Raw genomic sequence first — 12,128 nt, 5'->3', positions numbered from 1 at the left:
GAACATTTTTTACAAGAGTAATGGACTTCACTTTAACAAGTCATATAAAACCATATAGAAGGTTTAATTTCTTTTATTTGATGTAGAATCTGTATTGATATCAACTGATTGGTCAACGTTAAAAGCTGTCAGGCTTGTTGAAGTCCTCCCTACAAAAATCTTCAGACACATTGAAAACGGAAATTCTGTAGTTGAAAACACGGTGTTCCTGGTTTGGTTGAAACTTAAATCAAATTACCCCAATCTTAACCTACTTGGGGGTTTTGTTTGTTTTTTATTTGGACTTTGAACTTGATGACGGTAACCACTTTCCTTTATTTTAATATGGCTCCTCGTAGGATTTTTATGCTTCATCTTTTAATTGAGCTGGACAAACTTGGAGAGGAAACTAAAAATACGTTGTGTTGTAGGATCTCCTGGGACTCTGTGAACAAAAGCGAGGAAAAGACAATAAAGCCATTATTGCATCAAATATAATGTATATAGTAGGTCAATACCCACGGTTTTTGAGAGCTCACTGGAAATTTTTGAAGACAGTAGTCAACAAGCTGTTTGAATTCATGCATGGTAATTATCTGAGTTTATACTTGCTGGTTTACTTGTAAAAAACGTTAAAATTGATGCCCGTACATGCACGTGTATGGGGGAAAAATGCAAAGCAGTAACTGACTTGGTTTAATTTAGAAACCCATGATGGTGTCCAGGATATGGCTTGTGATACCTTCATAAAAATAGCACAAAAATGCCGCCGACATTTTGTTCAGGTTCAAGTGGGAGAGGTCATGCCGTTTATTGATGAAATCCTGAACAATATTAATACAATCATCTGTGACCTTCAGCCACAACAGGTATGTTTAAGTTGGGGTTGTAGATAATTCCTAAAGACTAATTAAAAGTTACTTCATATTGAAATGTAGCGGCTTTCAAGGCTTGAACTGTACTCCTTAGTTCTTTGTTAGTGATAGCATTACGGTATCAATAGTATGATCAGGTTGCATTACCAAGATCTTGATTAGAATGCTTGGAAGGAGAATTAAAGTGCATTTAGTTGGAGTTTTGATTTCTGGAGTGTTTTAACAAGTGAATAAGATACTGAATCTAATATTTGCTTAAGAAATAAATGGCATATGTTTGAGTTTCCTGATGTCAGGATATGATGGCAAAATGAAGATTTTTGGGGTGTATAAGGGCATTTGAAGGGAAGGGGATGGAGGTTTGTTTTATACATGATGGAAGTAAGGAAAGAACAGAGAAAGATCTTGTAAAGTCAAGCAGGGAAAAAGGTATTTAGACAGCGAAGCTTGTTTTCAGCCTTCACTATATGTTAGTGGAGAATAGTGTAAAATTTTCCTTACTCCTTTTTAACCTTTCTATTTGCCTTGTTTGTTCCAATCAGGTGCATACATTCTATGAAGCAGTAGGATACATGATTGGGGCACAGACGGACCAATCTGTGCAGGAGCATCTAATAGAGAAATACATGTTGCTACCTAATCAAGTATGGGACAGCATCATTCAACAGGCAACAAAAGTAAGCTCATAAATTTTAAGTGTATTCTGTGTTCGGGTAAAGAAAACCTGCTAAATGTTTCTCTTACCCTGGGTTTATTCTTCACATGGTGTGACATGAAGTGTACATAGCTGTGGCGGGCTTTACTAACTGATGGCTAAAGCGGTGGTTGACATGACAGTAAAGTGTTGTTCTGAGAGAGGAGACCTAAATGAAAAATAAATACTGGTTTAACCTGATTTAAAGGACAACTTTCTGTTACTGTACAGAATATGTCTCAACAGTCTTTTTCCAAGACTCCCTTTCACCTGGCTTAGAAGTGGGTTTTCTTTCCAAATAACAGAAAATTAAAATGCTAGAAATACTGTTCATTCTTCCTCCTTTCTCTTCCATCATTCTTTTAAAGTACATCTTTATTTTTTACTTTAATCTTCCATTTCTTTCAGTCTTTTCAAAGTACTTTATCTCCACACATTAAAGAACAACAGTCTTGCACTGCACAAGAGAGAAATCCATTTGGAGTTAATGTAATTGAGCTTCTAAACTTAAGCAAGCTTGAGCTACTTTTCTCACTCTGACTTCCCTTTTAAAACAAGAACATGCTGCCCTTCCTTTGGACCACCTCTGTCTTCACCTGCTTAATTCCTCCTTAGTGTGGGTTTTTTCCCTTTCTTCAACTGGAGTAATGCTTGTACCACTCTAGCAAAATTACTTTTGCGGAAGAGCAGAGTTAGATCAATTGAAGTTTTACCCGAACTCTGTTTGAGCTAGTGGCAAGTGCCATGAGGTAAACAGCAGTATATACAAAGTCTGTAAACTTCAGTGATACGTTCTTTTAACACTCTGTAATATAAATTATTTAAAGTTACACTTTTATATTGAAAGCCAGTTTTATTCACTAAACAAAATGGACTCTAATTTTTTTAACAGAATGTTGATATTCTAAAGGATCCTGAAACAGTTAAGCAGCTTGGTAGCATTCTGAAAACCAATGTAAGAGCATGTAAAGCAGTTGGCCACCCCTTTGTGATTCAGCTTGGAAGAATTTATTTAGATATGCTGAATGTGTACAAGTGCCTAAGTGAAAATATTTCTGCAGCTATTCAGGCTAACGGTAAGAAATTCCATGTTGTTCCTGAAATGGGGGTTAGCAGTGTATGTCATCAGGTTTCAGAATACATTCCAATTAGGCGAATTTTACTGTGTTCATTTTAGTGTTAGGGAAAGTGCAGAATGACTGAAAGTGCTGGTTTAGAATTTTTTTTTTGTTAACCAGGTGTTTTATTCATATAAAGAACTGATTTTAGAGGGAGGAAAAACCACCTATAAACAACAAAGTTTAAGAAGGATGCAAACACCATAGATACTTAAAATTAACAGGCATCTTGCTGAGAAAAAGTTGTGGGATGTGTTCTTTCAGCTTACTCTGATTTTGAGTATTAAAAAACTATCTTTAAATTGAATCTCATTCACTTTTTCAAAAGATGTTGGCAGGGTTTTGGTATGATACTGTGTTACTAAATAGCTTTATTACAGGAATGTAAGTGTAATAAAGATGCCCGAAAGTCATGATAAACCAGGCTTGCAATCATTGAGAAGGAATTACCTAACCTATTTTTATTAGGTAAAATAGGCCTATGGTATCTCAGTAGAGAATGTGCTTCTCTAGTAGTTCGTTAGAAGACTAAATGAGTCTGTTCTTGAATTCTGTGTTATGACCAGTTTTCTTGCCAGTGCAGACAATGATATTTGGAAATTAGAATGTTAAATATAACTTGTTAGCTGAGCAGCTGGTTTACCTTGAAGTAGCTTCTCAGAAGTCAGAATAAAACTAGCTGGAAAATCAGTACCTTTTGATTCTGCAGCTCTAATGGCCAGAACTTGTCCTTGTCAGAAGCAGAGCAGTTCAGGAGGCAGTTGCTGGGACTGTGGTCCTGATGTGCCACTTGATCAGCAACTACCATGACTGCAGTTGCCTCAGAGCCTGTTTTCACAACTGGCTGTGTGGCTGGAGAAGGCTCTGATGGCAGCATGAGTCACCCTACCTTTCTTCTCCTGGCTGCACTGTTCAGGTTTTCCTGTGCACATACAGTAATGGCTGTATGGCTGTGCAGTGAATTAGATCAGGTTTCGCTGATGAGACTACATTGACTTTGGGGATAAGCAACTGAACTAAGGATAAGTGTGGACTTTACACGCAAAGGCAAGCGGAAGGATTATTTCTTGTAGGTGAAATCGGGAACTTCCTTGTTCTCTCCCCCATCACTTGATGAGAAACAGATGTAAGCTCAGTCCATGTGGTTAAGTGAATATATGTGATATCCCTTACCTGAAAAGTAAGATGCAGCTTTGGTTTTGAACTGTGTAAGTAGGGTACTGTCAGTAGTAGGTCTGTAATGCTAAATGGCAACTTGTACCTATGAGGCTAGAATGGGGAGGTTGGGACTTTTTGCACAGTACACATAAGAAGTCTTTAGTAGTCTTTGTAGTTTGGATAAAAAAATCAAGCATTCTGTGTTTTGTAATTCAATTTAAGTTAACCTTTTTGTTACCTTACCCGATTAACTGAAGCTTTAAAACTTTTCAGGTGAAATGGTAACAAAGCAGCCCTTGATTAGAAGTATGAGGACTGTAAAAAGGGAAACTTTAAAACTAATTTCTGGCTGGGTGAGCAGGTCCAATGATCCTCAGATGGTAAGTAGGTTCATTTTATATGAATAATTTGTAATACAGAACTAGAAAGATCCTGGGTTTTGTTCTGTTGACTGAATCAGTTGGTCACAAGAACTTCCTTCAGGAGGTCTGTAAAATACAAAGGAGAAAGTATGACCATACAGAGGTAAGCCTCAGCTGCATTTGAGGTATTTCAGTTTATTTTAGCTGAGAGTAATCTTAAAGGGAATCGAGGAGGTTTAAGAGAACCCTGTTGGAAGCCCAGTTGGGTGGGTACAGGAGGGTGTGTGTATTTATGAAAGTGTATTTCGGCTTCCTTAGGGAAATTATCTCCTGTAACTAAACACTGAACTTTGCTATAAACTTTATGCTGGAGATTTTGTTCAATAATTGCGTTACTGTAACCGTGGTTTACTCTTTCAATTAGGTAGCCGAAAACTTTGTTCCTCCCTTGTTGGATGCAGTTCTCATTGACTACCAGAGAAATGTTCCAGCCGCTAGAGAACCTGAAGTACTGAGTACTATGGCCATCATTGTAAACAAGCTGGGTGGACACATTACTGCCGAAATACCTCAAATATTTGATGCTGTTTTTGAGTGCACATTAAATATGATCAACAAGGTATTTATTTATATTTGGTAGTGGGTAAGGCATCTCCCTTGTGACTGAAGACCAAAAAAAAAAAAAAAAATTTTATAAGAGTACTAGTCTTGGCTGTTGGTACCTCTCTAAGTGAAAGACATCCTTTTCTTGCAATGAAGGGAGCCAGTATGTAGTGAACATAAGAGTTCAGCACACAGCTTTCATCTTACGGAAATTAAGTGGGGGTTCATGCTTTCTTTCTGTGAATATCATTTCTGTATGTGGTGTCTTGTGGACCACCTCCCCGGTTTTTTGCAGTCACAAAGTGCATTTGTGGCACTTGAAGAAATTTCTGCTCAAACTTGTTTTGAAGTCTGGCTCTCTGGTTAGATGCCTTAATCTCATTGCCTTAAATTTCTCTGTTCAGCTCTTAAGTTGTTAGTAATTTTTCTGTTCTGGGGACTTGGAACGTCATGCTTCTGGAAGCAGAAGTGTATGTCAGTCAAATGTCAGTGTGGGACTAACTGCTAAAATTCATAAATACTTAAAATATATGAATATAAGTACTGATCAGTCACTTTGAGTATTTCCTCACTAATGCAGTTCTTAGGCTATAGTGTGCAATGTGTATTTGCATAATACTTGAGCACTACCAGCTGAATTAGTGCTACTTAGCAATAGGGTGTAACCAGAAATTGTACCCCTGTAGCAACATGGGTGCTTAACCAGTGCTGAGACCATCTGCCGCCCTATCTGTGGACTGAGTAGCGATTAAGGTTGTGCTCTGACAGAATGTGTCTCAGCCTGTCAGTGTTGGGTAACTCTAGAAGATTGTCTTATCGAGCTCTGGTGGGGAAGCGCTTGCTGAGAAATGTAACCTTTGCTTTGCATTTAAGGTTATTTTAAACTTGGGATCTAGATGGTGTTCTGTCAGCTATTGACTCTACTTAATACAAGATCTTACGATGGACCTTTAGGAAACTTGACCTTTTCCCCCCCCCCTCTCCTTCTAGGACTTTGAAGAATATCCTGAACATAGAACAAACTTCTTCTTGCTACTCCAGGCTGTAAATTCTCATTGCTTCCCAGCATTCCTGGCTATTCCACCTGCACAGTTCAAACTTGTTCTGGATTCTATTATTTGGGCTTTCAAACATACAATGAGAAATGTTGCAGATACAGGTAAATGGAAGTGTTCGATATGCAGGCTCCATTTGCAGTATCAGATATTTTCTGGTAGAATGCTGTTTTCTTGCATCTTCTTTAGTCAACCTTAGCGTGTCAGTCACATGATTCTGTACTGCATTTGCACAAGAATAATATTCTTTGGTCTCAGCTTCAAGTTGTTGGCCAGGCGTACAGTAACGGGCTGAAATACTTGGCTGCTGTTTCACTCCTGCTTGCTCCGTTCCTGCTTGCTTGCTTTTCCATGTGAGGGCCAGCACTTTCCTGAACTGGCCAAACTGATGTAACAGCTCGCTGCTGCTAAAACAGCTGTGACAGCTCTACGCGCTGTCTTGATTACTGGATAAAAAAGAATGTTTTTCTGAAGCCATGTATTCTTTACCATTTGTCTTGTATCAGCGTTTGGGAGGGATGGGGATAAAAGGTACCTTTCAGTTGCATTTCACCTAGTAAAGTAATTTAAATTTTCATGTTATTCTACAAACTGAAACGTTTTCTCTTCTTAAATCAGCAAACACTTCTTTTGGTAGAGGGTTTCTCTCACCTTCATTAGTACCAATAAATGTGATTGGTTCTTTATGCTTCTGTCACCTAAGAATGGAATGAAGCAGGCATGCCACGGTGCCCTGGCAATGTGGCGATAGCCCTCTAGTGGCTACTTGAGGAAATGTGTGAGAAAATTATTGTACGCACTGTGTATGTACTGCTTGTCTTCTCGGTGCCTGTAAGAATTTCTTGGGATATTTCTATTGTTTGGACAAGGCAAAAATACGCACAGAGGTCATAACATTATTCTGTTGGTAACTTAGTTTTTTAATGCATATTTTCCAGGGCTTCAGATACTTTATACTCTACTACAGAATGTTGCACAAGAAGAGACTGCTGCCCAGAGTTTCTACCAGACGTATTTCTGTGATATCCTTCAGCACATTTTCTCAGTTGTAACAGACACCTCACACACTGCTGGTAAGAATGCATATATATATATATATATATATATATGCATGCCACTTGATTCAAATACTGTTATGCATCATGTTGTGAATAATAACTGCATGTGTATACCTTTGATCTGTACAGGTTTGACAATGCATGCATCAATCCTCGCGTACATGTTCAACTTAGTAGAAGAGGGAAAAATAAGTACTCCATTAAACCCTGGAAATCCGTTGAACAACCAAATGTTTATTCAGGAGTATGTTGCTAATCTTCTCAAATCTGCGTTTCCTCACCTGCAAGAGTAAGTGTGTTTAAGCCATGATTCTTTAATACTTTGAAGTGGGTTCTGTCTTGCAATACTAACGGATGTGTTTGCTGTTAGTGCCCAGGTTAAGCTGTTTGTAACAGGACTCTTCAGTTTAAACCAGGATATTCCTGCCTTCAAGGAACACCTAAGGGATTTCCTGGTCCAAATCAAGGTATGTTTGGCATGCTTCTTTCAAGACATGAAAAATGATTATTCATCAACGTGATATTGTTGGAAAGGACCTGGACAGTGCTCATTTAGTGTTCATTTAGGAGATACAAGTTACTCTGCAGCTGTTTAAAATGTAGCAAGAACTCTTGTCAAATGGCTTGCGTGACCCTGGTGTATCATATAATCCATTTCAGTGTGATTTTATAAATTAGCACTTAAATGTCATCACTTGTGCTTTACGCTATGCAGACAATTCATATGTCTAAGATGGCTGCAAAACTTACCTATAAATTGGAAATAAAGCAAGTTGATTTTTAACCAGATTTGGTTTCAATTCTACTTGAGACCGGGACATGTTTTGGAATTTGCCAGAGTAATGCTACGCTGTTATTTTTCTAAAGATGCTAGAATTCAGGAAGATTGTAGGAAAGAGTTTGTTAATTAGTTTTTAGGCTGCAAGTGTCAGGTATTTCAAAATAGTAATGGTACTGCTTTAATGGTGATACGCTCCAAACGGTGGGTTACTGTAGCATCCTCTTCTGTAACACATTGTGAAAATCTTAAAATGTTTTACATGCCTTTATATTAATTCTGACCTTGGGAACAGAAAGCAAAACAAGCAAATAGCCTGGCAGGGAATGCGAAGGGAGGATGCTTTCTGTATCATTTTGGAAGCTTACTGCTCTGCCTAAAGCATTTGACATGAAACTAATGATTTTATGTGACTTACACAGGAATTTGCAGGTGAAGACACATCAGATTTATTCTTGGAGGAAAGAGAAACAGCCCTTCGGCAGGCTCAAGAGGAGAAGCATAAACTTCAGATGTCTGTACCTGGCATCCTTAATCCACATGAAATTCCTGAGGAGATGTGCGATTAAAAAAAAATAATAAAACAAGTTTTGCAGTTTTCTTTCTGTACAGCTACTTTGTTGTGATAGAAGAAAACAGCACTTGGATATTTGTTGACCAAAATGATGCCAATTTGTAAATTAAAATGTCACCTAGTGGCCCTTTTTCTTATGTGTTTTTTGTATAAGAAATTTTCTGTGAAATATCCTTCCATTGTTTAAGCTTTTGTTTGGTCATCTTTATTTAGATTTGCATGAAGTCGAAAATTAAGGCATTTTCAAAGTAATTACTTCATGCCCATTTTGTGGCTAAGGGGAAAATAGGCAAAACATAACTTGTAAAAGACTATATTGCGAAATAATACAATTTCCTGTAAGAGTATCAATTTTTAATTCGGGATCATTTTCTTTCTGGTCTGTCCTGCAGTCTAGGAGAAAAGGTAATGAGTAAAACAGATTGAATTAATTGTTAAGCAGAGGATTATAGTGCTGCATTTGTTTTGATGAGTTAGCAGCTTTCTGGACTGAGTGGTAAGGCTAGGCTACGTGTATTTGCAAGTTGTATGGCAAGTTTGCAGCAAGATCGTGTGCATATCATCCCATTGTAAAGCAACTTCTAAAGAGTATGGGAACACAGTACAGTTAGTTATTTTTACACAGTTCTTTTGTTTTTGTGTGTGTGCTGTCGCTTTGTCGACAACAGCTTTTTGTTTTCCTCAATGAGGAGTGTTGCTCATTTGTGAGCCTTCATTAACTCGAAGTGAAATGGTTAAAATATTTATCCTGTTAGAATAGGCTGCATCTTTTTAACAACTCATAAAATAAAAAAAAAAACTCTGGCTTTTGAGATGACTTATACTAATTTACATTGTTTACCATGCTGTAGTGCTTAAAGAACACTACTTAAAAGCAAAATAAACTTGGTTTACATTTATTTTTCTTTCTTCGGCTTATTCTTTTATTGGATGAAAACGCTGTGATCATATTTAAGATTTGTATCCTGAAGGCGTACGAAAAGTTCCTTGAGGCCTAGATAACTGTTGCTTCTGGCTTGCCTCATCTCAAGGACGTTGGCCGTGCTTGAAGCCGACATGAACTAAGTTGGGCTCCATTTTGGAAGTACAGTAGCTGCTCTGACTTACCGCCATGAATAAATATTCCTTACTGTGTTACTCTGGAATGCCAGGCGTAAGGTACTCTTGCTCTCTATATGGACTCTTTGCAGTTTATTTCAAAGAGGTATTGCACTGTATCTTGACTAAACAATTGATACTAGTACATGTTAGCACGTGTAGACAAGATCTACAGTTATTTTTCTACCTAAAGTTTTGTAATTAAACAATTTTCAGACTTATGAAGTACGGATACAAAAAGCAGTATGAACACTAAGATTTTTGTGTACAGTCTTGGCTTCCCCATTTTTGTAATGTCTTGTCTCTGTTTTCTAACAGTTGATGTTAAGCCCTCCCCAAGTTTTTCCATTTATTTAGACTCTAATCTTAAGATTGTTACTATGATGCAAAGTATAGCCATTCACGCAGAGCTGTAAAACAAGGTTTGTGAAGGTGTTTTATGTAAGTTTGGATACTGTAGTTAACTTTGTGCTGTATATTCCTTTTGAAGTAGAAGTGCATGAGTTAGCATTGTTCATGTAGAATTTAGCTGTGGCCAGAATGTTTTCCAGTCTTAGGTATTGGTCCTTTTCTGTTCATGAACATCTCTCCGTTTGTTTTACTCAGCTGGCCCTAAAAAGCACAGCTGCTTCTGCCTGAAGGTCATTGGGCAACTCAAATGTGAGCTGGCAGTTGCTAATCTTTGGAGAGAAGGTTCCTCAAACCCTTTATGGCTAGGCCTTAGAGTACAGCCTACCACAAATGTTAATTATTTTGATAGTTACGAAACTGATTTCATTCTCTCCTAAAGCTCACGATTTAACCTGTTTATGTCTTCCTGTCCCATTGATGTATAGCTTTCTGTTCTGCTCCGTGAAGGCGGTATCATCTTCAATAGGCAGTTTAAAGTAAAATATTTGAAGTACTGTTGAAGGACGTGTCCAGAATGGACATTAAATGGCTTGTGACCAGGCTGAGTCGTGGCGTTATAGAGCTACAGATTATCAAAAGCTGTGCAGAGAAGAAAATCTTATTAAAATGGAAATAAATACCACTGATAGCATGACATCAGAATGATCATATCCCATGAGTCACAAAACTAAATACGGAATTGGTTCTGACACGCAGTGGCATTAACAGTGCATTGGAAATAGCTTTGAACAAAAAATACACATATGCTTTTATGCCTGTTAATTCTGTCCGTATTTAAGATTCAAGTTAGACTGAGGCTTGTGGTCTGGTTCTTCACTGAAGAATTAACTCTGACCTAAACTCTCAACAAATCTGAAATGTATTTTTAAAGTTGATTCAGAGAAGAGTTGTTTCATTATTTTGATACCTTTTGGATTATCTAGTAACAAAATTTTAATCTTAGTTCTTGCTTCCCTTTTAGATCTAAAACCTTAACTGTGGTCCTGACTTGTTAATCTTAAGAATCGGTGCCTTTCACTGATCTCTGCAGATGCTATAAAGATGCAGCTTATGCAGAGTTCTGGATACCATTAAAGATTTGACTTGTGTGTGTGCAGATTTCTAGTGCAGTTATCCTGAATGTGGACAAAATAATTACAATGTACATCTTGAAGAAAGTTCTAGTACTAATGCACACTCTGTAAATTAAAATATATGGATAAAAAGCATGAACCATCATATAAACATCTACGTAACTTGTAACTATATGTAAACCAATGTTTTGTGCATATTTCTATACAGATTTTTCAAAGAAAACCCAGTTCTGTGTACTCCAGGTACATTCATAGAGATATTACAGGGTGTTTTCTGTGTTTACATGAATGGATTGCCTGTCAGCTGACGAAGACACCCCCAAGTACTTGTTTCAGGCTACCATGATGTGTTTGCTACTGTAACTGAAGCAGATTATTTTCCAAAGCATTTTAGGTTAGTTTGTTTTGTTCTTAACTAGAATAATTTGGTGTGTGTTAATCTGATTGGTTAAGTGAACTATTTTCCAATAAAGCTAATATTTATGCAAAAAAAAGCTTTAGAAATGCTCATCTCTTAAGGAAGCTCAAGAGTTACTTTAACAGTTTTTAGCACTGGAAAGGCAGTAAGACTTAAGCCGTGGGTTTCTTAATGGAAAAAAAGATTAGGAAAAGATGCTGAAAATAATGTATTAAAATGTAGAGAGGCTGTGACTGAAGTGAGGAGCCAGCATTAGTGCTGCATTGTGACCGGGGGCCAGTCTGTCCCATAGTCCGTTTATTGTTGGATAAATGATTATTTCTGATCCAAGAGTTGTGGAGTACCAGTTGTATTTGCTGGAAGACACGTCTAGACTTTTCCCCATTGTCTCCGCTTACCAGGTTTGTCTCCAAATGTTATGAAGCAAAAATTGAAATGTTAGAGATGGCTTTTTAAAAACCACTTTGGTGCCAAAAATGAGTAAAAGAACATCCCTCTCTCTTCGTCTGCCCTTCATGAATGCACCTCTGCACATGATTTCTTGAGAGTGAATTTATTTTTAGACTTGGGTAGATTTAGGAGATCCTTGCTCATTGTCCAAGGTTGATTATGGCCAGCGGTGTTCCTTTGGGAAAAGGCTTAGCCATTCCAGCTGAGGGATTAATTTTCCAGGTAAGATCTCACATACAATACACCTTAATTACCTAAAGCACATTAAATCACTGATTTCATACATGCATACCTGCCCCGTGTGCTGCTATTGCTCTTTGTAGGCGTGTTTCTCACACCTGTGAGTACCTGTTAGTGGGTACAAGAAAATGGGGTGCTAGGGAAAGATGGGGCTGAGGAGCAATGATTTGGAAGTTAGGAGTAT

General features: G+C 37.7%; 1 protein-coding gene across 3 annotated transcripts in view; it reads left to right on the top strand.

Moving 5' to 3' along the window:
• XPO1 (exportin 1) overlaps positions 1 to 11,322 on the top strand; it is a 40,702-nt gene extending 29,380 nt beyond the window's left edge. For 2 of the 3 annotated variants that reach the window (XM_074151085.1, XM_074151086.1), the window contains exons 16-26: positions 411 to 567; positions 685 to 848; positions 1,397 to 1,531; positions 2,441 to 2,624; positions 4,098 to 4,204; positions 4,611 to 4,805; positions 5,780 to 5,948; positions 6,783 to 6,917; positions 7,032 to 7,191; positions 7,273 to 7,369; positions 8,103 to 11,322. In XM_074151085.1, the coding sequence (XP_074007186.1) occupies positions 411 to 567; positions 685 to 848; positions 1,397 to 1,531; positions 2,441 to 2,624; positions 4,098 to 4,204; positions 4,611 to 4,805; positions 5,780 to 5,948; positions 6,783 to 6,917; positions 7,032 to 7,191; positions 7,273 to 7,369; positions 8,103 to 8,249 (1,650 nt within the window). In that variant the 3' untranslated portion in view covers positions 8,250 to 11,322. The remainder of the gene's footprint in view (positions 1 to 410; positions 568 to 684; positions 849 to 1,396; positions 1,532 to 2,440; positions 2,625 to 4,097; positions 4,205 to 4,610; positions 4,806 to 5,779; positions 5,949 to 6,782; positions 6,918 to 7,031; positions 7,192 to 7,272; positions 7,370 to 8,102) is intronic. The other variant, XM_074151087.1, reaches the window with a different exon arrangement.
• Positions 11,323 to 12,128: the final 806 nt, after the last annotated feature.

Source organism: Numenius arquata, chromosome 7, assembly GCF_964106895.1.
Source record: "Numenius arquata chromosome 7, bNumArq3.hap1.1, whole genome shotgun sequence".
NCBI lineage: Eukaryota > Metazoa > Chordata > Aves > Charadriiformes > Scolopacidae > Numenius > Numenius arquata.
Note: the sequence above shows the minus strand (reverse complement) of the source record. Positions and strands in the feature narration are given on the sequence as shown.